The sequence below is a fragment of the Rissa tridactyla genome, chromosome 6 (assembly GCF_028500815.1).
Source record: "Rissa tridactyla isolate bRisTri1 chromosome 6, bRisTri1.patW.cur.20221130, whole genome shotgun sequence".
In the NCBI taxonomy this organism is placed as follows: Eukaryota; Metazoa; Chordata; class Aves; order Charadriiformes; family Laridae; genus Rissa; species Rissa tridactyla.
The window spans coordinates 57528057-57555186 of record NC_071471.1 but is presented as its reverse complement, the minus strand read 5'-3'; the positions used below and the strand labels follow the sequence as shown (position 1 = coordinate 57555186).

The 27130-nt window shown below is 49.7% G+C and overlaps 1 protein-coding gene across 3 annotated transcripts; it reads right to left on the bottom strand.

Annotated features, from left to right (window-relative positions):
• Window positions 1-26668, bottom strand: ARHGAP19 (Rho GTPase activating protein 19). 3 transcript variants are annotated; one of them, XM_054207288.1, is made up of 12 exons: window positions 26625-26668; window positions 13499-13764; window positions 9310-9390; window positions 8757-8966; window positions 7909-8135; window positions 7287-7373; window positions 6265-6330; window positions 5343-5531; window positions 4510-4608; window positions 3832-3950; window positions 3278-3346; window positions 1-2762 (listed from the first exon to the last, which is right to left on the bottom strand). In XM_054207288.1, the coding sequence occupies exons 1-11, from the start codon at window positions 26654-26656 to the stop codon at window positions 3301-3303; spliced, it is 1422 nt and encodes a 473-aa protein (XP_054063263.1). In that variant the 5' UTR covers window positions 26657-26668; the 3' UTR covers window positions 1-2762; window positions 3278-3300. The 3 variants fall into 3 exon arrangements, with proteins under 3 accessions (XP_054063263.1, XP_054063261.1, XP_054063262.1); XM_054207286.1 differs by having other exon boundaries at window positions 3832-3924; XM_054207287.1 differs by lacking the exon at window positions 26625-26668 and adding an exon at window positions 16579-16631 and having other exon boundaries at window positions 3832-3924.
• Between the last annotated feature and the right edge of the window lie 462 nt (window positions 26669-27130).

Sequence of the window (27130 nt, the reverse complement as noted above, 5' to 3'; positions counted from 1 at the left end):
CACTAAAAATAAAAGCATTTAATACGGAGTTTTCACATGAACACACAGAAAGGCAACAGTCTGAAACAGTACATACATAGCATATATAAATAAGGACAAAGATTAAAAATACTTTGGAAATGACAGACTCTGGGAACAGTTAGTGGCTGCTCTGGGAGGAAGCATCCTTGTGAGTCATTGCACAGGGCAGACAAATGAGACACATCCAAGCATGACTAAAACTCCCCCTCTCCTGTGAGATAGTGTGAACATGTTGGGACTGCAAAAGCCAAGGGTCCTAGAAGCCAAATCTGCTAGCCACCACCATCCTCAGCATAGGGAGGACAGCCCAGGGCACTGAACCCCTCCTGGGACTACCCCATCTGGAGACTGTACCCTTTGGCAGGGAAGGCATCTGAATGCAGAACGCTGGGCTGATGCCCCATAGATAATTTTTCTTAGAGCTAAGCAAATCTCGGCTGTGCCAGAAACCAGACAGTCCCTGAGCTAGAGCCATCAGTAAGGGGGCACAGCGGGAAGAAGAGTTACTTTCCTCTCATCTATAGGGGAGCAGTGTATTTAGGCTTAGGAACAAGATTGCCTTGCCAAGCAGACACCAATACAGACACACATACGCAAGTAAGCAAGGGGCAACGGGGAGAGGAGGGATGGGATGAACAAATGCTTCACCCAACAACCGCCGCAATGCAAGTAAGAGCAGAGGCAGCAGGACCAGCCCCAGCTCCCCGTGTGCTGCCGCTCAACCTTCGGCTCTGCCTCATCTCTCTGCAGAGGCAAAGCTGAGATCCCCAGGTCTCCGCTGACAGTGGACTGCAGGGGCAGGGTAGAAGTGCAGTCAGCAAAACACGCTGTGCCCTTCGGAGAGGAGCACTTAGCTTCAGCCTCCGGAGGGAACGATTACAGACACATCCAAAAAGCACATACTACTACCACAGCAAACAACCTCTGCCCTTCCTCACAGCATCCTCGCCTGCCCGGTCCCTGAAGAGCCAGAGCTCGCTCTTTGCTGTGACAGAGGCTCCTAACACCAGCAACTCCCAACTCACACATCTACAGTCCCACTACCCCCTACATTTTCAAGGCAGCTCCTTCAATTTGGGGTCAGACTGGGGACAGGCACCCACGATAAAGTACCAGGAACATCCCTTTAGACAGAGCAGCATGAGGCACATAGCTTTGTATCTCAAAAAAAAAAAAAATCACAGCAAAAAAAGTGTCAAATCCCAGTTAAGCTGCACAGGGCTCCGATGCCCTGCTTTGACAGCTCTAGCCAGTCGGACTGAACTCCCTGCTCACAACCCAATATTCACACCTCCTGCCACCAGTTGTCTCAAAAAGCTGTCAAGGACAGAGCTCTAATTCCTGCCAGCTGCTGGTTCTTAAAGATTAGAAGACAATTATAATTGGATTCCAGAGATTATTTGCTTCGCTGAGAAGGGCTGAGAAGTGTTTAGATGGTTCCCCAGCTGATTAAATCTTTATTTCACAGTAGTGACCCTGTGTGTTTCCCACCCTGGAGTGCTTGCAGACAGGTACTTGGCAAGATTGGCTTATTGCAGCACTTTAGCTTAACAAGACAGCTGACACTGGCCAGCTGTGATGAAGGTTTATCCCGTATCTAGATGGTTTCATCTCATTTCTGCAGCTCAGGCCAAAGAGCTGAACCCAGCTCCAGCCCTTTCCCCCATTTTAATGATTAATCAGGCAGTTGCCTGACCAGCCATACAGATATCTTAAGCCACAGCCTTTGGCACCATTTGCAGCAGATCACAAATGGCCAGAGCTGTCTCTCGCCTCTCATGCTGCTCACGCTGTTCCTATGCGGCACGCACAGCCACGAGCCTGTCTGCTCCAGGCGCTCCAGCTTCCAAAGGCTGAGCTGTCCTGCCCCAGACAGCCTTTGCCAGCCTCCTGCCCCGCTCAGCTTAGCATCCCTGGGCGAACACAAACCAGAGACACTCTTTGCTCACCAGGCAGAGCTGTGCCGTGGAAACACGAAGGCAGCGAGCAAGGACTGCCTCCAGCTCTAGCTGAAACAAAGCCATGAGTTTACTGGGGAAGTTGTTTTCCCCGGGCCCAACTTGACATGATGGCACCCAAAAATGATGGCACCCAAACCCTCTCCTCTTCTCCCAGGCTCCTCCCGTGCTCTGTACCGTTTGTGCACTCCAGCCCTTTGGGGACAGCAGGGCAAAATGGTGCCCAGAGGAAGCAGAGGAGGGCATGGCTCTAGAGGGGGTCTGGAGGTGAGGTTTGCTGTCAGGATGTGGGTGAAGGTTGGAGTCCGTCGTTCTCACCGCTAACAGAGGGGAGGGAGCAAAAACAAGCCAATGTGTTAAAAACTCAGAGCAGAAAAGCCAAAAAATACAACCTAGCAACATTGCAGAGAAAGCTGGGAGTGCAAACGGCACTGTAATGCAAAGGGCTCTCCTTGTAAGCAAGCACTCCAGCTCTTCCCAGAGCCAGCAGGTCAGACATGCTGCACACATTTTGGTTAGATAGTGGTTTGCCCCATAGTAGAATGAAACTTAATTTATATACAGAAAGAAACAAGTCCCTGCAGTCTTTGCAAAGGTCCAGTTTCAAAAGCGCTGCCATGTTGGTGAGGGTTGCCATGAGCCCCCAGCACTCCCCTCTCAGTGCAGCACATTATTCACAGCTTGCGAGGCTGGGCATTCCCCACCCATGCGTTGTCGCGAGGCGATTCAGAGGGATGACGAATCCTTGGAAAGCAGGTGGGCTCGCATGCGTCTACAGGATTCCTGGAGCAGAGAATTAGAGCAACCGAATGCTTGAGACACAGAATGCCATGCAAGAAAAGGTTGATGTGCTGTCCTCCCCCTACAAGGACCCCCCACTGGAGTCTGCCTCCCACAACTTTTACCAAAGCAGGGCGCTAGACAAGAGGCAGGGAGCGAGCAGGGACAAACATGGCAGTTGGTCTTGGGCTGGACCAACCTCTTGTCCCTCTGCCACCCTGACAGGCTGTTAGCACAGTCCCCATGATGCCAGCTTCCCTCTGCTTCCCGTGACAGCCAGCCTGCCCGCACACAGGTACAACAGCCACAAACACCTGCTCGGGTGAAACCCTTCGAGCCCGGGCTTTCAGCGTGCCAACTGCCTGCAGCTTGGCATGGAGCAGGCTGCTACAAGCCAGGGGACCACAGCTGTCACAGAGCCCAAGACAGAGCCTTGTGTGCATGCCATCACCTCTGCAGGTCTCAGAGCCCAGCAGGCCAGGTTTCCCACAGGAAGAATAGGTATGTGTTTGTCTCACCTCTTTACGGCCCTCCAAAGATTTCAGCTTCGCCTGGGACATGTGAGCTGGAGATCCACATTTCTGTAACTGGACAAGAGACGGGAACAGGAATAGAGAGTTGGGGGATGAAGTGGCATCTACAGTCTTCCCTGGGAGCAGCCTGTACCACCAGAGAGCAGCTACCACCCAAATCTACTCTTGGTTTGTTTGGGGCATGGGACAGCCCTACAGGCAACAGGCTCCAGAAAACTTGTGGAGGAGGACGGGAGAGAGGGAGGGGGGAACAAGCCAATACCCCAGGGCAGAAACACAGCCAGAGGGACAAGACTGGAGTGCAGGCCCAGTGCTGCCACCCCTGTCTGGATGCTGCCCTTGCCATCTTCTCTGCTTTCTTCACAGCAGCTTCCTAAGACCTTATTTGATCATACAGAAGAAACTTGGAAACCTTCTCTTGGGAAAAGAACAGCAAGCAGCCCCCCAAGGATCACTGAAATGAGTGCCCAAGTCGCACTCAAACTCCCCTCACATGCTCCCCCACCAGCAGCTTCAGCGGTGCTGGGAGCAGCCCTTACCAGGTGGACATTCTCTTTGCTGACTCGCTCAGGCTCCGGTGTGGCATCCCTGCTCTTCCTCTCCAGGATAACTGGGGTTCCCAAGACCTTCCGCTGCCGTAAGAAGAGAGGGCTGTTGGCTAGTGCGTAGAGCGCAAAGAGGAAAAGAAAGGGAAGGAGCAGGATGCATTGCTGGTAAGCAGTTGAATGCTGGGAAAGAAAAAAGGAAGCTAAGCCAGGACGAAGACTGCAAAGCAGAACCACCTGAAATACCACGCCACTAGGCTGAGCCTGCCTGCTGGTACAGGGTTTGGGAGCTGACCTGAGGCCTGGCCAGGAGCCCAGCCTGTCAGAAGCAGGTACATGCTGCTGTAAGGCAGCCTACAGTGTGCTAACACCTGTGCTAGCAGGCTCAGCTACATGACCAGCTCCCTGTCAGTCCTCATCTCATCTCGAGAAGCAGCCAATCCTTCAGAAACATCCTACAGACACGCGTTTCATACATAATTACACTTTATAATAACAAGGCTTATTCTCACTGTGTTGCTTTTTCTGTCCCCAATGGATCTGTGTCCTTTGGCAGCCAATACTTTGAACAGTCCCTAGCTTTGAGGGCGTCATTGAAGCCAGGGCAAGGCAGAAGCAGAGAGCAACATCAGAAAGTCACAGCAGAGAGCATGGGTCAGAGGCTGCTTTTACCTTAATGAGGCCGCTGAAAGAGCGTGAGCGAGTGCGTCGTGGTGCTGGGGATGTAGGTACATCAGAGCCAGGAGTGAGAGCTGTAGGATGCTTATTAAACTAGGAGGAAACATGAGTGCAGTATGTTAGAACGGTTACTGTACAGTTGCACCCGTCCCTTGCTGCTGTGTGCTGCTCTACTGTTTGTCATCTGCATAAACCTCAGTTTGGCTCCTTCACACCCCAAAATGGAGAAGCAGCTCAGAGCTGCAGGGATAAGAAAGCAGAGGAAGGCCACATCTCCCACCCAGGATTACAGGGAGCTTGGATGTGAGGCTGCTTTGTGCTGGCTAACAGGTTAGCCAAAAGGAGTAGCTGTTGGAGCAGAAAGGGGTTTGGACAGGAGCTGGAGGCTGGCAGCCAGGACAGGTGCTGACCATGCCACCCAGTCTCTCTGGAGCAGCAAGTTGGCTGGGAATGCTCATCGGACCAAGAGGAGACCAGTTTGTCCACTCCCCGCAGGCAAGAGGGGACAAGACTTTTCCCTTTCTGAGGGAGAAAGCTCAACAAGGCCATGATCAGCACTGGGGAACTGGTGGCTGGCAAGTCCCTGGCTTGGAAAACAAAGAGCTCTAAGCACAGCTTGGTGCAGCAAGCTCCACCATCAGCCACATCCAGGATAGGCCTCCTCCTCCCCTGCCTTCTTACAGCTCTGTCCCTTACGCAGCCCAAAGCCCACTCTCCCCAGCCTGCCCAGAACTAGGAGCAGCTCTCAAGCAGGCCCTGCCTTTATCCCTGTGCCCAGGATTGTGCTGACAAGCACACCCCAAAGATATCTTTCCTCCCCACGCTACCTGCCGGATAAGCTTCTTCTTCTTTGCAGAGTCAGGCATATTGTGGACATGGCGGAAGAGCTCCTTCAGTGCCTCCTCCGTGCGCTGCTGGGTCTCCTCCTGATGGCAAGTGTCCAGCCGGCTTCGCTTCTGAGACTTGAGGGGCTGCAGCTCCTTGGAGCTAGGAGACGTCAGCAAATCCAGGTCGTCCTGGGAAAGCGGAGACAGCAGTTGCTTGCCATGCTTTAATCCAAACGAGCCACCCATCTGAGCCAGGCTGGGAAGAGTCTCGTGAGCTGCCTCAACCCCAGTGAACGCACAGGGCTGTGCTTTCCCTACCCCTCTGCAGCAGCACTGCACCAGCAGGCCCTGTGCCAGGAAGAGGTGACAGCAACACAAAGGTGACCCCACTGCTTCTTCCCTCCCCTCCCGGATGCCAGCTGCAGAAGCCCTTCCAGGCTTGAGAAGGGTCAGTGCAGCACCTTGCAATACATCTTCCCTCTTCTGCATCTTCCCTTCTGCAGGGAAGCATTTGCTGGCAAGACACAGAGAAATCTTGTCCCAATGGCAGCAAGTAGCCTTTATCCCAGCCCCTTTTCCAAGCAGCCCAGCCACAGCAGCAGGCACGTGCGTCTGTTTGGAAGGCACAGCCCCATGAAGGAGCAGGTGCTGCATGTACTGGGCACAGGGAGCAGGTTTGCTGCTAAACAGGGACTGGTAGCTTTCCCTGTGCTTTTGATTAACAAATGCTTCAACTCTGCCCAATTTCCCTAATGCAGCTGCCTGCACCACCACACCATATGGTTCCCTCACTCCTGCTCTCTGACAGATCCTCTTTCATGACTTGGTTTGTTTTCAGCTTCTTTCACTCACAAGGATCCCTTCATAGTAACATACCCTCTGCCCTTTCACGGAGGGCAGGCGCTGCACTTGCTGGCCTTACCTTTGATGTATGTGCTCTGGATCCCAGATAGTGCAGCCTGGCACATTCCCGTATGTATGCTGGAGCCTGTAAGGGTGAGCAGAGAAAAGGCCGTACATACGTTTAGAGCGTTTTGCCCCGGGGCAAGAATGGCCCCAGCAAGAGCCGCTCTTCAACCATACCGCACAAGCCATTTCCATCAAGACTCAGCCATTTAGGGCAGACAATGGGATTTCATGTTCCCAGTGCGGTCCCTGTTCACAGGCTTTCTTTGATGCAAGCAACCAGCACAAGTGGAACACAGAGTAAGAGCAGGGTTCCACAGGAACTTTTTCCAAGCAATTCCTCCATCTCTAAGCTGTCCAAACACGGGCCTGACAAAGAGGGCAGGAAGGGAACTTGTCTGTGGGAGGACTCCTTGTAGGGAGCAGATGCCTACAGTAACCAGGAAAGCCCTGGGAAGTCAAGAAACTGCCTGTTGCAGAAACACTTCCTCGGAGAAAACTGCCAACAGCCCCACACTCCTGACAGCACCCTGCTCTGAGCTAGACAGAGGCCAAGACTGCAGGCTGTGCTTGTAACAGCCATGCATTGACTACCACTTGCAGAGAAGCTGACAACAAAATGACACGCTGTATTAGGTGTTCAGCACTCAGCAGTGCTCATCCACGTTATCCTTCGGTTTCCCTACCCTGCTAGAACTCAAGGGGAGCCCGGTCGCTACCTGGCCCCAGGAGCCAGGTTTCCTGGCCGGGCAGTGGGTGCTGGGTGCCCAGCAGAGGGTGGTGTTACACTGCACCGTGCTGCTTCTGACCTGCCCAGGCAAAGCCACCTCTGGGCTGTCTTCCTTCTGCTGGGCTGCCTGCCCAGCAAAGACCTCCTCCCTAGTCACTAAAGGAACAGTTTCTTGTAGAAACCGTCCTCCTCCTACCGCAGAAGAGAGTACCCAGAATATACGCTTGACACCTGGGATCTGTCTGGAGAAGGGGCATTCAGTCTCCTGCAGAAGGGGCGGGGAGAGCAAGACCACAAAGCACACTTACCTTGAAGAGTTTCTGAGAGTGTTTGATCATGAAGGTCACTCCATTGTTTAGCTTCGTGATATTCTCCTGAAGGTCATTTGCTGTCACCTGGCAAGGGGACACAGCCAAAGGAACAGTGGTTAGAAGGAGAGGAGGAAGGGTCTCTGCTGCCCTTGCTTTCTCTGGGACACAGACACACACAGTGCCTCAGCAGGAGACCTGCTCTGAGGAGACAGTCAGGCAGGGCTCACAGCACACCAAAAAGCAGGGCTCACAGAGCCAAAGCTGCTCTGAGAGGAAGAGAACTAGACAGCTCTGGGTCTAAACAGTTCACCAGCAGCACAAGAAACCTTGCAGAGAGACCTACAAGGTTTGTCTGGAAGCAAAGCAGCAGGACAGTGCTGTGCTTTCAATTTTACTGAAAAAGACGAAGGATCATTGCAAATGAGACCTACGGCAGGTCTGGACTGAACACTAAGACTGACTCCTGCCAGGAAACTCTATCTCACCATCCCAGCCTCCAACCCTCACATCACAGTATCAATGCTTAATCTTCCCATCTTGGTTCTTCCCCCATAGGCCTGCCAAGCCTCTGCTTTCTACCTTGCAATATCCCACCCGCAGATACTGAGGTATTACTCACATTTCTGGGCCATAGGATGTGGGGTGCAAACATGAGAGCAAGATTGTGGGCAGACATCTTGTTCTTGTCCTGCTTCTTGGCGGTCTGGTAGAGCAAGTCCAGCAGCAGTTTGAGCAGACTGCGGTTGGGCGCAGGAAGGATCAAAAACAGCAGCTGGAGGGCTTCAATTTGGCGCTCTTTGTCTGGAGTGCTGGTCTTATTCCCCTTCTCATCAAACAGCGTCAAGTCTGCCAAATCACAAGGCAGAACATGAAGGACATATACTACCTTCCCTAACGGCAGGCCTACAGCAACCAGTTACCCTTCCCTCTTCATAGGGAGATCTCCTCCAAACTCCTACACACAGTTCTTGGCCCTCCGTCTCTCTCCCTCCAGCTCCCAGGCTCCCCACCTGATGTGTTAATCTGTGGTACTCCTCCCAGAGGACAACACAGTTGCTAATAGTTGTCATGGGTTGAAGGCAAGATGGAGGAAGTTCACATAAGGTAGTCCAATAACAGTTATTTAGTACTTAGAATCCACACCTCAGCTCAGGAGAGCCCCCCAGACTTAAAACAGATGGACACCCAGGTTACCAATGTGGGCTCTACTCCTGTAGGTATCTGTTTATTGCTGGAGAGAGAAGACTGGGCCAGACAGACTTGGTCTGATTCCTTAGGATTTTCAGTTCCAGTCTTTCCACCATTAGGCTGAGATGGCAGGAAGATTCCTTCTTACCCTGCCTTTAAGGATTACAGTTCCTCAGCCCAGTGTGCAGCTCTGTAGCATTACCAGGTTTCTAGAAGACTAGCTCCTTTTCCTCTGTTCATCCCTCTGCATCATCAACATGCGTCTTGTTGCTCACTCACCTGCAATTTTGAGGTGGGCATGGAAGTGCTTGTGTGTCAGCAGGGGCTCTGGTAATTCACCCAGGAACATCTTAAGCAGGGTGGCCACATCATTGGAATGAAATTCCCCAGAGTCCAGGTCAATATCTGTACCACTGTTTAGAGCATCCTTTAGGATCTGTTGCCTGATGCTGTTGCCTGGCACCCGAAACAAACCTTCTGCTCTTAGATCTGCTCGTCAGAGGGAAGAAAAAAGGTCACTGATTAATCAGAGGCTGATTCCCTCTTCTTACTAAAGCAGTTCCCTCCCCTTTCCAGAGCTTGACAGCAAACGTCAGTGAGCTGCATTCAGAGACATGACTTCAAGCTGGCTCCCCATCAGTAGAAAAAGTTCATGCAGAGGGAGAGAGATTACCATATCTGCTAGGCAATTCTGGGGAACAGTCGCCTAGTCCAGCCCCAAACTCCTGCTGCTGGAGAACTCAGAGCTTTTCACTCTCTCTGCACCAGAGACCTGAGGTGGGCCAGACAGATACCCCTTGGGATAAGAAGACAGCACTAAAATGTCACTTACTTTTGTGCAGATACTCGATTAGCTGGGAGACCTGTGCAATGCCTTCTTCTGTCAGCGGTGAGCCAAACACCACCCCTTTCTCTGCAGAACAGAAGATAACGTGTTCAGGGAGCTCAGACCCCAACTGCCACAGAGACAAGTGGTCCCCAAAGAACAGGATCTCAGCATGCAAAGACCAGTGCCCCAAAACGCTAAGGATGAAGGTCACAAGGACCTCCACAGATGTGAGATATCACAAGCATTCCCAAATAAGGCACTTCATCTCACCATGCTGTACTTACAAGGGCTTCATCATCCTGCTTCTTACCTCAGCTTAATTACAGTTTTTATCAGCTAAAGTAAACATTCTCTAGCTCCTGAAAAGAAAACAACACCAGAACAGATGCTTCAGTTTTAAAGGCAAGCCTGGACCTCATGGAAACACCAAAGTGGGAAGGGCAGATGTAACAGCCTGGACTGCCCAAGTGCCTGACACGTTTGCACACTCCACATCTGGGAAGGAGCGTCCAGATTAATCCTCACTGTGGCTTGGCATGGAGTGGAGCAGAAGGAAGAGGTGCAGCTATGAGACTACAGGAGAGTGAAACAAGCACTAGAGGGGAGAGCAGACATGATCCAACTGGCTCACGATGGTCTCCTTTTCAGGGATGGGTAATCCCTGGAATTCCCTAATTTCAGTGAATCTCTCTTCTATGCCAGCTGCCTTGGCCTGAGTACAGTAAAGTATGAAGTATCAGAAAGCTGAACAAGGAAGAGATAGAAAAAAAGGAGAGTAGTGAAGCAATGAGCTGGGCCCTTCTCCATATGGAGCACTGACAGCTCCTCTCACTCCTGGAGTTTGCTTTCATCTCATGGGGCTGTTACAGATCAGGCATGAGCTGCCAGCTCCAGAACTCCATTCAACACAGCCTACAGCCCTGAAAGAAGACAGAAGCACCTGAGCTGAGGGAAGGAGATACTTGAATGGAAGGAAACATTAGATGAGAAGCCCATTTAACTGAAAGGCACTTGTTGAACCAATGCAGAACCAGGAACAGAGCTGGTTTGTCCTGCTCTTGCACTTAGGCTTCAAAGAGCCAACAGATTTAAGAAAAGAATATTCCCTCCCTTATCCATGACCAGACTGCCAGGAGCATGGGCCAATTCTGAGGGCAAGCTGGGCATTTGCACCCCAGCTGTCTGTGGCTGAAGATTTCCCTCCCCATTGTTACAGCTGATAGCCCAGCAGTCCAAACAGTGCATTGGCTGGTCTGATAAAAGTTATATCCCCCACAAGCTTTCTCCTGCTTTTTTTTTTTTGCCGCTCATAGCACATTTTGATTTTACTAGCATTTGTCTGTTGTACCACACATCTTACTGTTCTGTGGTGCTGAGGCTCACAGTGTGTGGGAAAGACCTGGTTAACCCTGTGCACTTCTCTAGCAGCCTTCCTGTGCAACTAAATTTATTCCGCCTGAAGAATGTTCCACTTTCTTCCAGGACTTCTGAAATATATGGTAAACCACCAGGAACTCCAGCCTCCCGTTAAATTGAGAACTTTCTGACCTCTGTCTGATAAAGCGTGTGCTTCAGTCTTGCTGGAGAAAGGAGGGCAACGTGACCTCTTGATCCACATGTAAGATCTGAAAGGCTTGAGTGCAAAGGGAGAGAAGGGTTGGCAAAAGATTCTTGTCCTTGAAGAAAACTAAACTCATTAGATATTCAAAAGATAGAATCAATAGTGGCCAGGAAAGGAAGAGGAAAATACATCTTGAGACATGCAGGGCCTGACAAATTTGATTTACTTTTGAAGTCAGAAGTTGATATCTGAATGAGAATTTGATTCTCAAAGAAACTTGAAAGAAACGTCTGGAGAATGGATGCTGAGTTACGAAGGCTTAGATGTCACTGTACGATTGCTTCTGAAACTAAGCAGCAGCATGAGATTGAGTTTCCTGATGCTCAAAGGAGTTGTAAGTATTTGCAGTTTGATCAGCTCTCAGCTCTATGGTCCTTGGCCTCTGGCTTTGAAGAAATAAAACCTGTTTGTTCTAGCTGGTCTATAACATGAAGAAAAACAAATGATGGCTCCAAGATGAAACACACAGTACATGAAACTGATTTTCTCTGTAGGCACAAACTACTTTTTCTCAGAGTTTGGCCAAGGAGTTCACAGACAGTGCCTGTCAATGCAGGGAGACGCTGCCATTGCAGCCTGGGAGTGCAGCCAGCAGACTTGGAAACATCTGCTAACTGTAGCTGTAGTGAGACACACGGCCACGGAGACATCTGAATGGGGGAAGGGGGAGCTCCTGGGGAAGAGAGCTAGTGGGAGACGTCAGGTCTGATAAGAGCAGCGCTCCAACAGAGTACAGATAATTTAAAAAAGAAGTTAGAGAAGGCTCACAAGCCCCTACTAGAAGGTTTTGACAAGAACAGGGAAGTTTCCAAACATGCTAAGAAAACGCTTTCAACTTGGATACTCACTCACTTCTGTTTGTCAAGTGTCTGAATTTAAGGTGTCCTGCTGCTCTCCTGGAACAGAGGCAGGAGCAATAACAGGTACAAGGACAGCCCAACTGCAGTCTGGGGGCAGTGTGAGGACCTGTTATTATGGTGCAGCAAGTAAGTCAGTCATGGCAATATTGAATAATTCTCACCTAAGGAAGCTAAAGGACTTGACTCGCAGAACTTGATTTTCCCCTGCAGTGCTGTCCAGCCCAGGGTGAGCGTATCTACCAGGGTTTCCACTGGATGAGCCAGCAGCGGAGGGCGGAAGCCAGCACCAGACAATTCAGCCTGAGCAATGTGGGATGCAGAGCTTGTCCTTATGAAACGCAATGGAGGAATAGGTTTGGTAGAATCAAAAACACTTAGAGAAACTGTATAAATGTTGAAGACCAAAAAAAAAAAAAAGGTGCACTCGGACATAGTGATACCTCCCTTCTCAGAGGTACTCACGATAGTGGGAATCCTCAAAGGAAGGGGAAGACTAATTAGCTGTGTTCAACCTCAGGCTTGCCAACATCTGAAGGCAGCTACCCACAGCTTCTCTGCCAGCAGACAGCCAGTCTAGCTAGGAAAGCAGAGCTGATGAGGGATGTGAGAGGTGTCCAGATGGAAGAAGTTTCTGTCTAGATGAGTGAGAAGGTTTAACTGAACTTACCAGGAGAACCAGGCTCCCCTTGAATGTGGGCAGAGGTGGGAGAAGACACACATACACCTAGAACACCCTTTTAGTTACAACGAAACAGAGTGGTAAATGACAGCCAGTGAAGAGGAGGGGATCTGAACACAGCTGTTCTCAAAAGCAAATCTCAGACTTCTGAGAAGGGGCCTGGGGCTAATGTTTCATAACCAAGACAGTTGAATTTGAAAGAGAAGATAAAAATTGTCAGTTTACCAGAAAAAAACTCCATCTGAATGTTTGTCTCAGAGAGAAAGAGAAATATGTCATCTCCTAGGGTTGAATCTGGGCTTGAGCAGAGTCAGTCTGCAGAGCTTTGTCACTGACTCACTGGATTGGGATGTGGATCAGAGCGGCACTGGCATTTGGATGGGAGATGCTTACAGATTTCTGAGCTGCACTGACAAGACCTTCCAGAGAGCTGGGAGAACAGCTGAAGGACACGGTGGACGCTGACTGAAGTCAGTGGCTTGGAAAACCTGGGCATTATTGTTCTTCATGGAACTTGATGCTCTCAGCCTTTACTAATATTCCATCACCAATGAGGAAAGCTAATGAGCTAAGGAAAACGGAGCAGGGACTAGCATGGACACAAAGAAGCAGAGAGACAAGGACACCTTGGTGTGTATTGGAAGAACCTGCAGCTTGTTCAGGCACTCAGCACTATCCACAGAGCCAGACCAGAAACATTCAGGGACCAAAGCTGTATCTCTGTGGTTTGTGCTGCACTGAGTGCAGCGAGCAGCAGACCCACCGAGGCCAACCTGACACGAACCACAACAATAACCCCCAGAAGAAGGGTACTTTAGAAGTGGCAGGGCGTTTCCTGGAGGAACCTCCTGGCCTCTGTTTTGCTCCTTTCTAGAGCCAGCGTCCCCAGAGATTACAAACCTACAGTATTAAAGTATTCAGCACAAGCTCAAAACAACAGGTCTACACTGAAAGTTTTGTAAACTGCGTGTAACAGATTATGACAGTCAGCACCACCATAAAGGTAGACACCAGACCTCATGCTATACTCACCCTTGCGCTTCAGAGACATCAGAGAACGAAAAAATCCAGAGGCTGAGCTGTTTGCCCCAGGCAGCTTTGGGTCCTCCTCTCCCATTAGCTGGGCCAGCTCTGCCCCAGGCAAGTCAATGAGCCTGGTAATGTTGCTGACTACCAGCTCTGTGAACACCTCTGGTTTTTCATGGCGCAGCTTTTCCACAAAGAAGTCAGGATTGAAGATGATCGGCTGGCTGCGGAGGGAGGAGTCATTGCAAATGACAAAATTGCAGATGGCATCTCTGGAAAAAAGGGAAGGAGAAAAAAAATACAGTAACTCCTCATTGCTTTGTTTTTTACAGCCAGCTGGTCTGCCCTGAAGGAGACATCTGCTGACACAGGAGCTACCAGTCTACACCATCAGCACTGTCTGCCTTCAGTGGGTGTTCAGCACAGCGCAGTTACATTTCCCTTTGGAGAAAAAACATTGCTGGCCTGTTTGTACAACACAGCCCCAGACTAGCACTCCATAACGTGACGGTAACATATGCAACACATGACAACACCCAACTAAAATCTTCACTGTATCTACAACCTAGTAGCTCAGGCAGTTATGACATCCAATATTTTACATTAACTTACCACTATCAGTCTTAAATAAGTTTGGTTCTGTCTCCTTCCCCCCCCGCAGAAATTCACTCCCCATGGCCTGAAAGTCTAAATCCCAATCTTTTTTTCACAGCCAGCTTATACTCATCAATTCCCATTGCTGTTCCATCACCACTACCTTCCTATCAACAAATAGAGAGCTCCCATGTCCTGGGACTTTGTTTTTATGATCATAAGAGTGTAACAACACCAATCCGCAGTTCTGCTAGGGATGCGGTCCAATGATCCCAGGTGACAAGTCACCAGCTCTTGGTCACTGCTTACCACCAGCTACGATAACTGCCCAGCTACGCACTCTGAGTCTGCAGCGAGTGGGAACTCATCAGTATTAGCACAAGCCATGCAACATCAGTCCTTGAGGAACCCTTAGTAACCTTCCTCCTAGTACATCTCTTTTTGGCTCACCCAGTTTTTGTCTCTTCTTCAGGCTGGCCCTTTATCTGATCTCCCTATTCTCTACTGACACCTACTTTCTCCATTTCATAGCTTCTCATGTGGCATGGGAAAAGGGATGCACCTGAGACACTGCTTTGCTAAGGGTTATCTGTAACAAGTACTTAGCCCTACCAAAGGTTAGATAAGCTACATTTACCATGTCTAAAATAAAAAATAAAGAGTTATCAAAGAGAGAACTCAGGTTAATCAGTACTCTTAATTCTCACACTTAAAGCTTATCCCAATTTCCATTTACCTCTAGGTCTTTCGTTACCATCTTCCCACCACTGTTTCAAACACACTTCTGAAGTCAAGCCCACAGGCTAGAGTTGCCTAGCTTGCTTCTCCTGCCCCTCTTTTACTTAAATGTGAGGATTAGTGTCATTATTCTCCAGTCACAAGCTACTGCCCTATGTCATACTCTGCTACGAAGTGCTGGCCCTGCGAGTTGGTGTGCCAGTTCTTCCAGGGCTCTGGGTGGAGGCTGCCTACCCACCCAGCTTGCACACACTGCGTGCTTTCACCGCGTGACATTCCCCAATCCTTTAATCATTCTTGAGCTCGTAGATAATACTTTCCTTTCCACTATTTCAACATCCCTCCTCAGTGTGAGCTCCCACTGAACACCATTTTCCAACAGCAGCTGCCAAGTGCACCGGTAACAGAAATGCTGTGTTTGTGCACCAGGGATCGTGTCAGTCCCTTAGGTGTGTGGTGGCACCCGGGAGGAAGCACGCCAATCATCCCCGAGGCCACCAAAGGCTTTCCCTCCAAAGCAGGCTCTCCCACAGAAGACCAGAGCACCCTGCCAATCCTCTTGTGCTCTCTGCTGAGGAGTGGAGGACACGTCACCGTGTTCGGACCATGCTGGGCATCTCTGCTCAGTTGTCAGCACGCCTGCCACCGAAAGGGAGGGTTTGCAACCAGCTGGACCTTACACCCATCGGTTCAAGCAGCAGAGCGCTTCACCTACTAGTTCAGAGATCTGATGTAAATCGACAGCAGCTAACGAAGGGGACATCAAAGCACACACTGGCAAGTCACCTAACTCCAGCCCGCCTCCACACAGTCTCTATGAACCCAACAGTTATCTGAGATACTGCTGTACATCTTTGACCTGAAAGACCATCTTGGTGTGATTTCCAGGGTGCGTGATTGGAATAAGGGAATGAAAGCTGGGACTCAGACTACACAAGGAGAAAGATACTTGCTGAAATCAGAGGAAACCGGGCTCTCAGCAACACTTGCATCATGAGAATCCGTACAAAACCCTCTCCCCTTGCCACTGCTCTCCGCGGATGTCAGAGACTCCTTCAAAAGCATGGAGAGGAGGAAGGTCTGCAAGGCAGACTGCAAGGCAATCTGCCAGGTCATCTAAAATTTTAGAAAGCTCTTAAAGGCTCCCAGCCGCATCTCTCAGAGTGGCCTCGCGAACATGCTGCCGACTCCAAATGGGGGCCATATTTTTCCGAGTACCTCCCAGCCTGTTTTTCAGCAGTTTGTTATCCACAATAAATCAAGAGCGAAACGCAACAGCTCAGTATCGGCTGCCAAAAAGCAACTGCCAATCGATCTGATCATATTCGCCTTTCATTGCATGGGGCTACAGCGCACAAGCAAGTGCCAGCTCTGCCCATAATGTGGAGCAAGCCCTTTGCTTGAAACCCATGACAACTCATTCTGTGGCAATACAGATCCTGAGAAGGGTTAATAGCAAGTGTATAGGCCCAGTGACCCTGCCTGCAATGATCCGTGCACTGTTATTCACTCACTAGCAGTTTTGTTTCCCCACAGAGAAAGATATGCAAATACTTTGCAGCAGTTACATCAAGCATCACAGATTATCTGCTCCCTCTGACAATTAGATATCTAGATTCAGAGAAAGAAAATTAAACAATTTCGTCGACTAGAACTGACTGACATGGCTTCTCTGCACAGCAGGCAGTTACAAGTTGCACAAAGTTTAACAACATTTAATGCAAAAATAAATAGAAAAAAGGTAAATTTCTTACATGAGTGCTGAGAGCTTTTGGAGAGGCATTAGGAAGCAGAGACAGGGAAAAGAACTTGCTCCTTGTTTCCAGCAACAAAAGAAACCTGCCTGTCCCAGCACAGCCTATGCAAATTCCACGCATGCTACGAGACACAAGGGCGCATTATTGGGTCTGAAAGGCCCCCTTGGCACACACTGGGCATCAGCCTTCACACAGAGACAAAACAGAAAAGAAAAGCTGGACAAATTGATTCATGTCTCTTGCCAAAGGCTGCGTAGCTGGAGTTTAACGGCAAATAATTCCTACATAGAAACCGGGGTTTTGAATTAGGACCAGCATGGTATTAAGTGTTCTCCACCTGTATCCAAGAGGAATCCACAAAATAGCCCCAAATCTACCCTGTGTTTGCCATGAGTAAAGCCATGCAAACACATTCCCAACAGCATCCAAGCACAACCGATGTTACGGCACTGGCGGGACAATAACAGAGTCCCTTAACTGCACAACCCTGTGCCCAGAAACCTTGCTAGAAACACTCTCTGCCCTTGCCTTTTATACTTTTATATTCTTTCAAAGACAAAGCACGTAGATCGGCCTCTCCAGAGCTGGCAACAGCACCTGGGCATTGTTCTTTGCTACCATTACTGTACCACCATATACCGTTCATCCACTTCAGGTTTTCCCATTCCATGTTTCTCTGGATTCCCATCCAGTTTCCCTGCCTGCCGCAGCTGGGACCAGCCTTGTATACTCTTATTGTGGTATGGCACTTCAATGAGCTACTTAATTTTGAAAGGTCACTTTATTAGCAGCTCCTCCTCGCACAGAAAATTTGCCTTTGTATCATTATTGCTAATCAAAATGGAAATGTGAAGCAAACCCCTATTTCTGAGCAAAGATAAAGCCCCCACTGGCTTTACACACAATAACCCTGCCAATCCTCGCTGCTGCACACGCTATAACCTTCAGAAAAAGCCATGCGCCCCATCTGCTGTTTTCATGTTAAAAAAGGAAGATGGATGTACTCTACCTACACTCACGGTTTATAGAACAGCAGCAAAAGGGAGATGAACATGTATTTGGGGAGCTTATTCCCTTTTTTTTTTTTTTACTTTGCTTGCAATTACAGAGTTATATTTTCTATATGCTGTGATCTCAGATTGCCTTACGACACATCAAAAGACAATAAAATAAAGGAATAAATAGCTTCCTCTCCAATCCCATGAATAAAATCAAATCCCAATGAATAATAAAACCTTGTACTAATAGGGTTGTGATTAAGACAGCAGATTCAAAAAAATGGGTCCTATATTGTGCTGAGATTCTTGCCATTCTAGTATCTTTTAGGAGCGAAGCCTGTGATCCCCGCCAAGCCACAAAGAAAGCTGTCTGTCACACACAACGTTCTTGCTTCAGGCATGACAGCCCCATCATTTCATGGGGAGTGGATGGTGCAGGAGGTCAAAATCATGATGGATCAATTAATCCCTAAGGTAACTAGATCCAGGCCAGGGAAATGCCTTGGAAAGTAGGGCAAAAAAATGAGACTTTAACTGGTAAAACTTGGTGATTGAACCTGTGGTGCAAGAGCTGCGCAAGCAGGCAGATTAGCTCCTGTGGCAGCACGCTTGCGTTCGGATAGGTGAGACCTAACTGTTTTTAGTGGCTTTTACAGATTTTATATTGTTCTAGCTCCATCCATGTGAAGGCAGAAACAGGTTCAATCAACATGAAATAGAGCATAAGGAGAACACAAGTAAGCCAAGAAAGAGGAGGAAGAGGTACCTTTGGGGCAAGGCATTAGCTGTGGATTTCTAGCTGGGAGAGTGGAAAAGCTGGAAGCTGCAGATTTCAGGGGAGCCTGATGTACCAAATTCAGCGGGCAAAATCCACCTCTGGTGCCATTTTGTGCACTTCATATGTCGTCACTAAAGAGCTAACACTTCAGACACACCATAGTAGATGAGTTTTATCATAGAGGAGTAAAAGGATTACAGAGCTTTTTGAAAGTAAGGGAGATAATGGAAGAAAATCTCCTTCTATAACAACAAAATCTTTAGACTGTGAGAAACAGCCAGGCGACTACCAAATCCCGAGAGCAGGGCCATAAGCAGGCAGTGCTAAAGAACACAAAACGTGAGGGATTCTTTGCCCGGCTAAGCACAAAGGGAGACGGGACAGATGCACGCAGGCTCGTATTTCCCCAGGGAGAGAGAAGTAGCATCCTTTCCTATGTTATGCCAGAGTAAGGAATCAATTAATGAGGATGTCTGAAGACAGTATTTCCAGAGCCAGATAGGAGCCATCCCAGATTTTGCAAAGAGATGAAAGGACCGTAGTGGAATTATGTGGAATCATTTTAAGTAAAAGAGGACTAGAAAACAAATTATTTCCTAGATTTAAAAAAAAAAAAAAAGATTTAACAGCAATATAATGGGAGTGGACTGTAGAGACATTAGAAGTGACTTCACAGTTAAGGTTGCTTTGAGGACTGTACTTCAGACTGACATTCTTGTAAGACAGCGTAACAAAGACCACATTCAGGCCTCAGATTTAGCACAGTGACTCTTCACAGGATGACTGATTTGCCTCTGAAAAATGTCAGGAAAAACACACAGCAATTTTTGCCTAGGGTTATACTCATAAGGTCTTTAGGGGCAGAGAGGGTCCTTTTGTGATGAGTACACAGTGCATGGCACAGCGGGTGCTGATCCTGGACCAGTGTCTCTAGACTTAAGACAAGTAAGCCATACTAGCTAACGCTGCCTTTTTAATTTTTGCTTTGCTTTCTTCACATTTAAACAGCTAACACAGAGTGATTCAGCCTTTTGGCTGTGGGAACCAGGTAATAATAAACAATTTAAACAGCAAGGAGCTGGGAAAGAAAGCTGCTATTATGTGATGGCAGCCTGTGCTGGACAAACTGGAACTAACGTAACATCTGACCATCTTTTGGACATCAGGTAAATTGGATATCCATGTCACTGCTATATCACAGGAAATCAAACTCTCTCTCAGTAAAAGACTCAAAGCAGACCTCAGCAGCATCAGCTGCACATCTGTGATGTGAACCTGGAGACAGACCTGTTTGGGAAGATAAAAGGGTTGGAAGTCAGGGAAGCGTGCTTTGGAAGAAACACAAAATGCAAACATATTACCAGCGTCAAAGAAAACCGCAGTAGCCAGACAGCTTGATATACGTGAAACATCAAAAAATTTGCATTTCAGCATGCGTTTCTCAAGTTTGACCTCAGTGAATTCTTTTGTGATATCTTTAATAATAGCCACTGGAATATTTTAAAGTCAACAAAGCAGCGCTTCAATCAGCCATCACCACAACATCAGCATATCCAGATGCCTTCCAGTGCTAGGAGGAGGAGAACTAAGAGGCGCCTTAGAGAGGAACCGCATATTCACTGCGGTGCTCCTCACCAAGTCTCCCTCCCAGCAGCTCCACCACCACCGCTCTGGATGATCCCACAGCGTGCGATGGCTCAGCCTCCTACCCAAGGCTCTGTGAAAAATACAGAAACACAGCTACTGCCGGAAAGCCAGTAATTTCACATTAAAGATCTGTGAGCTCACATGTCTGCCTTAACATCAGAATAACACAGTCTAACAGCATTAAATAGCAATGCCGCTCCGATTTTCATGACTTTCAATGCAGTCTAAAGTTTGTGTCTTTATTTTAATATAAACCCCTACTGGGAGCAGTAATAGAAGAGGAGCCTTAGATCCAATCCTGATTTCACTGAAACCAGCACCAAAACTGAATCTTTTTAGATGGCAGCAGCTGCTTCTTCTCATTACTGATCTATTCACTTTTATCACTGTGGCACTGGGAACCTCGGTCACAGCTGGGGACTCCACTGTGCTCCATGCTGTACAAACACAGAACAAAGGCAATACCCTGTCTTTGGAGGGCTGATAGCTAAATCTGAAATGAATGCTGGAGGGACAGAAAAGAGGAGGAATCCCAAGAGAAGAGGCAGCACTATCAGTCAGCATGACTGATATAACTGAACTCCGCCAGCTTTTCTGTAGACAGTATTAAAAAGGAGGGCAAGGAAGGACAGGAAAAATAATCAGGTCACACTGCAGATATTTAGAAGAAATCCAGCTTCTGCGCGAGGGGCGACATGGGACTGAGCACAAAGGAGCTGGTTTGAAAGCTATCAGGCAGGGACGGCTGGGACGCGGGGCTGAGGAGGCAGGAGCTGAGCTCCAGGCGCTGGCCAGGAGCCGCTGGCGAGGCAGGGACAACAGCCCAGCGGTGCCCGGGAGGCGGAGGAGCCTGGCAGCACCGTGGGGCACTGCGTGGCCGCATTCGGACCCCCGCAGCAGAGTGGGAGGGTCACAGCCTCCGCAAGCCCTGCAGCCACTTCCCACCACCCAGAACATGCCGGGCAGGAATGCTGCCTCCTTCGGGAGAAGGTCGCCAGGGCCTGGGGGCTAGTCTGTATAGAAAATATACTGATGTATTTTCCCTTCCCCAGTCATACAGTTATAATCATGTCAAAACAATGATGTGTCCAATGTCTAGGACAGGAATTCTGGTTTTTCCCCACTCACTGCAGAATTGCCCACCACAGCCTTTGACTACAAGTCAAACTAACAAACTGCAAGGGCACCTCCTCTTTTCATGTACCCTAACACCTTTCTTGTGTAATCTAAAATTCTTTACTGAACATCCGTCTATGGATTCTCACCAACTGACTGCTCTTCAGCTTCATTTGTATCCCAGGTAGGAATTTTCTTCACACTTTTGTCTGTTTGGTCCTTAGCCTGGTGGACTGCAAGGTCCACACGTCTGCTGTATCCTCAAAGCATGCATGGGTACTTTCCAATTGCCCATAATGATAGCATTCCCTTACTCTCCTCATTTTAAAATGTCTTTAACTTCTTTTCTTCCCCATTTTGAGTATACTGGAAATCAATAAGAGACATGGCCCAGTCCTACCTTTACCTCCTTGGCCTCTAGCACTCAGAAATTGCTGCATGCACCTCTGATTGTCACCCTTACATTTGAAAATAAGAGCCCTAAGGCATCCTTCAATAGCGGGGGAAAATGCAGTCCAGAGACTAGCAAAGATACACCATGTGAATGCTTCTCAGTCCAGTAGCTCCAAGCCAGTGTCCAGGCAAGAACAGAATTACCATCTATAAAGAGGAGCCCCCCAACAATGAGGTTAACTTCTGACATGAAAAATCGAGCAATCACACAAAAACAGCCAGCAAAATTAACAAGCTATTGTAGCAGCTTGTCTGGGAACGCAGAGTAACCCAGCAAGGAAGGAAGGATGTTTTCCTCCAGCCCTCCCACAGGATGATAATCACTCAAAACTGGTAGCACCAACTGGCGCCCAGAACACATCCGGGAACCCCATCCCACCATCAACATCAGCAGTTTGAGTACAGTGTGCTGTAGCATTCACAGGTTCGCTTGACTGCTGCTGTTTTTTCTGGACCAAGGGGATACCAATTCCTGGGTCAGGACCCACAGCCAGTTCCCAACAGTACTGTTGAGTGAGATTTTATGGTCACAGCCTGGCAAATACAGAGAAAAAAAGGTACTCAGGAAGTCACAGCTCTTATTTTTGTTCGTTACACTTTTGTAACTCCACAACGCTCCTTAGCTCCGGAGGCACAATGGACAAGCTGCATGCTTGCATCTGTATTTTGTATCATGGTGGCGTCAGCAAAGGATGAGAGCACATCAAATCCCTTTCCATCAGCAATCCTCTGTAGACACCACTGAGTATGTCAGAGGCCACATCCCATGTTCCAGATGTGTAAACTCTCACAAGCTGGAATTGCAATGAGGCACACCTGGACGCAGGCCAGCATTTCAATAAGCTGGTGACATCTGGTCAGGGCTGCCGAGGCACACGGATAAACAGGCTGGGCCAGCCGCAGAGCCGCACAGCATGCAGCGCCAGAGACACGGAGATGCACAAAGCAGCCCAATTAACTCACCAAATTGAACAGAATGGGGGCCCAGTGCTTTTGAAGGGGATTTGGGCAGGCTAGAATGTCAAAACCTGGAATACTGTAGACAGATACCATAATTCATATGACAATAACCTACACCGTCACTTTACACGACGCTCCCATACCGATCAGAAACTGCTTCTCTTCCCATCCCGCCTGAGAGGTCATCTCTGTCTGGATTCACCGATTTATCTGCGGAGCCCAGGGAGCAGGGATATACTTATGGGCTGCTCTGGAGGATGCGGAGTGGCACGTGCGTGAGAGCAGAGCTCCAGGCTCCCCTGAGAGCTGGTGAAGGATGTCCCCTAAAAGTCTTGTCACTCCCCAAGGCACGGCCAGCCGTAGCATGCTTGTCTCCTACGACATGACAGCTCGCGAGTGGGGCTGTAGGAATACCCCTATGGAACTCCCAAACCATAAAGCCGTGTTTCAACCTCAAGTCCGAACTCCAGCAAAACAAAAAGGGAAACTAATGCCGGCTCCCCCGAGAGCTTCCTGCTTCTGAAAAATCAGAGCTGACACGTTACCACTCGAGAAGAAAGGATGTTTTGGCCGGACTCCAAATTATTAGAGCTTTATAGGCCAAAAGCAAACATATTAAAAGTTCTTGTAAGCCAGCTGGCAGGCAATTATTTAAGCGGCTTATCACATTCCCCACTATCTACAGTTTCTGAAAAAAAAAATATTATGAGGAAACTCTAGATAGCTTAATTGGAATTACCTAGTGTAGAGGTGAGAAAGGCCAAGAGCCAGGGAGGGAGGCAGTCGCACCTCGGAGAGAAAAGGGCCCAATGTCAGAGACAACGGTAAGTGTAATAATGCATTACCGCGATGAGAGGCCAGGAACAAAGCAGACCCGTGAAGCTCTGAAACAAAGGTCTGGCCAAATTTATCACACCCTGTGGCCACAGTTCCTCCCATTTCTCTCCCCAGTCTGGCTCCAAGACCCCTGTGACTTGGGATCAGGGGAACCCACAGCATCAGTCCCCAGCATCACAGCGTGGGTTTGGGGAGAGCCTGTGGAGAAGCGGCACAGCAGGTCCGTGCCTGAATCCAGCAGAGCACAGACCTTGGAAAGGGCTTCGGCTCCCTGTTCTTGCCTCCAGCTAAAGAATGAGTGAGAAGGACATCCTACAGAAAGAGCCAACTCCGAAACAAGAGGAAAATACGGGGCCTCAGCTGTGACCAGGAGCCTAGTCCAGCCTACAGAGGGACGGTGTTTCCAAGAGGAACCTGACTTCAGTGCGACCATTAGATATTAGCCAACATTTCCATGCTGCCCTGTCTCCTTCCCATCTGTTCATGCCACTTACTAAACCAACACACGCTGAAGACCGTTGACCTTTAGGACAAGGCATTTGATTTCCCAGCACAGTATCTAGCACTCGGTCCTTCAGTTTCAGGCTGAGCGGAGTGCCCAGGCACCTTTAAAGGAGCATTAACGGAGCCCAGTGACATTTTCATATGCATGTAAATGTGTGCACAGCAACAAGGCAATGACTAGGCTGGCAAGGAGACCCAGACGCTGCTTTGGGCTATGTGGGCAAGCAACGCTCCCCCTTCACGCAAACAGACAATAAACTGAAGCGTAGCAGAACAAGGATCCTGTTGTCCAAGCCCATCCCAGGCCCTGGATGAGAACAGGACAGGGCGTTACGTGCAAACGTATAAAAATACTGCAAACGCAACACAGCCTCGCGTTCGGGTCTGGATGCGCGCCTGACAGGGCTTGGACTGAGCAGGGGGTTAAACGCAAGTCTAGGTCTCAAAGATTTTAGTGAGAGCTGTGGAGATGGGAATGTTTGAATAAGATTGTCCCCTGCTCCAGGCTATCTTCAGAGAAAAGTGGCCATGTGTTCAGATTTGGCTTTAACCCTGGAACCAATCATTTTTTCTGCGTGACCCTCAGCAAGTCACTTTGACTTTTTGCCATTAAGTCATGTTTACAGTGAACATTTTCCTATTTGCAGTAAAACATAGATGGCAATTGTGTCTCCTTTCATTGCCTGTTTACAACATGAGCTTTTGATGTCCAGTTGTGCAGTGACACTCTATCAAGCCATTTTAACAAGATGCTTCACGCCTTTTTCCAGCGCATCCCGCCTTCCGGGCCCATGGCTTTTTCCCTTCCACTCATCCCACCCCTGCCACATCAAATACATCGTGAACACTGAGGGCCTGGCAAAGCATTTAGGCGCTGCTTGAATTGAACATTAAATACATTCATTAAACAGACAGATGTTTCTCTTTTGAAATTGAGCACTTGGGCACACTGCAATCATCATTCTCAGTTATGAAAAGCCAGGCAGAGGTTAGAGAGACCACAAACAAAAGAGAGACCCACACAAATCATCTTTTGTCATGTTCAGTAACATTTGGTAAGGAGGTTAAGACAACCAGCTTTCATTTCCAATCTTTAAGTCAGCGTGCTGTAAGACCACACGCACAGCATGCAAGCTTTACTAGCTAACTTGTGCTTCTCTACAGATGTAAGGAAATAGGGGCAAAAGCATACTTTAAAAAAAAAAGTATGGAGCATACTTTAAGAAAAAAAAAAAAGAAATTAAAATAGCAAGCTCCATGGTCTTTGTGGTGATAGACCTGCAAAGCAAGAGATCAATTTGCTAGCATTACCTGTGGGTGACAAGAAAGTATTGGGCTAAAACTTGTACTTCAGGCTTTGCTTTAACACAATCACTTGCAGCTGGGGGTATGTGGGTAAAGAGCTGGAGGATTACGTCCTAAGGCCAACTGTGAGCCTCTAACAAATAAATTCAGTCATTTAGACTGATCTAGGCCACGTTTAAAATGTTTTATCCAAAAGTGCATTTTAAGTACCAGCTGCACAGAGCATACTCATCCCTTTATCCGGTCCAGCATTTTAGATGCTCCCTGCTCAAATGTGCCACATTGAGCACCGTCTCTTCATCTGCCTCCTGGAGCAATGCTCTGCCCTAACCCCGGCACCACAGCGGTTCTCCCAGAAAAGCACAGCAAGCGCCATCAGGATGGGTCCCACTCAGCAGAGAACGGGACAGCACCACTGCGAATCAGGCTAGATATCAGGCATCAGCCCTCAACTGTATTTATTTTGTAAGTCCACAAGGATTACCACTCAAAGGACACTCAGTTTGCAGCTCCACATGCAGGAAAAAAAAAAAAAAAAAAAAAGGGAAAAAGAGGAAGAGACATTACAGCTCTTTAGCAGTAATTGAAAAACAGTGTTCCAGCGAGATGCTCATATAGTCTCCACTGTTTTATTGGCAGCAGTCACAGAACGGTTATGCATATGAAAGTATGTGCAAAAGATTAATTATGTGAAGGCTACAGCGTCTAGAAAGCAAGAATAACGCGCCTAGAGCGGACAAAGCAAGGGAGAAAGGGCTGGATGTGAAGCGAGTCTATATAGTGCCATCACCCTACCAAACCCTGCAACTGCCAAGTGCTCGGTACCGGGTCTCTCTGCGGCTGCAGGAGAACCGAGCACAGCCCGGCCCCGGCACGGCACGGCTGCCATCCCTGCGGGCAGAGCCGCCGGGCGGCCGCTTACCTGGGCGAACCGGAGCTTAGGGGCAACGCTTGCCCATGGCACAGCCCCCCTGCTCGCGGGGAGCGCGATCGCTGCCCTGGCAGGAGGAGGAGGAGAGGGCGGGGGGGCGGAGCGGGCGGTGTCTCCCCCGCAATGCAGCACCGACAGGCCGCAGGGAGCCCTCCCCGACCGACAGACGCGCGGTGCCGAGGGGACCGCGGCGCCGAGGGGCAGCGGGCCAGTACGGACACGGCCCCGGTAGCCCACTCACGGGGCGGCACCGGGGGGCAGCGACGCCTCGGCCAGGGAGAAGGCCAGCCGGGGCGAGCGGCTGCCCCGCCGCCGGAGCGGGGACGGCGACAGCCCGGCTCGTCAGGGGAAACGCCGCAATGGGCGGGATGAGGCCCAGGCGCGCCGGCCAGCGCTGCGGAGGGGTGCGGGGTGCTCGCAGAGGGCAAGACCGGACCGGGCAGCGACCGAGGTCGTCCCGCCGCCCCGGGGAGAAGGTGAGGGGGCGCCGGTCCCCGGGGAGCCCCCTTCCTACCTGCCGCCGGGCGCCGATGCTCCCGCCGCCATCTCATACCTGCCGCTCCGCCTCCCCATTGGCCCGCCGCACCCCGCCCCTGGCCCCGCCCCGCTCGCGACACGCATCGCCATTGGCTACAGCCAGCACCCCCCCCGCCGCCATTGGTCAGTTCGAACGGGCAACAGCCGATCGCGGCGGGGGGAAACGGCGGCCCCTGCCGCGCGAGGCACGCCGGGAGTTGTAGTCCAGTGGGGGGGGCTCGGCGGGGCCTGTTGTCGGGCCGGGGGCACCTTCAGGGCGGCAGAGCCGGCCCGAGGCCACACGGCCGCCGGCCAGCCGTCCCCAGCCCTGAGCTGCGGCAGCGGCCCGGGAGCTAGCAGCATGTGGCGCCTGGCTGCCCGGTTCCCAGTGTTGTGGGTGGCCACAGGGGCAAGAAGGTGCAGGGGCCATTTTGGCCACGCTTGAGCATCCCTCAGGTGGTGGGAGCTACCGCAGCTCCTGGCAGGGCAGAGAAGAAAGGGTAA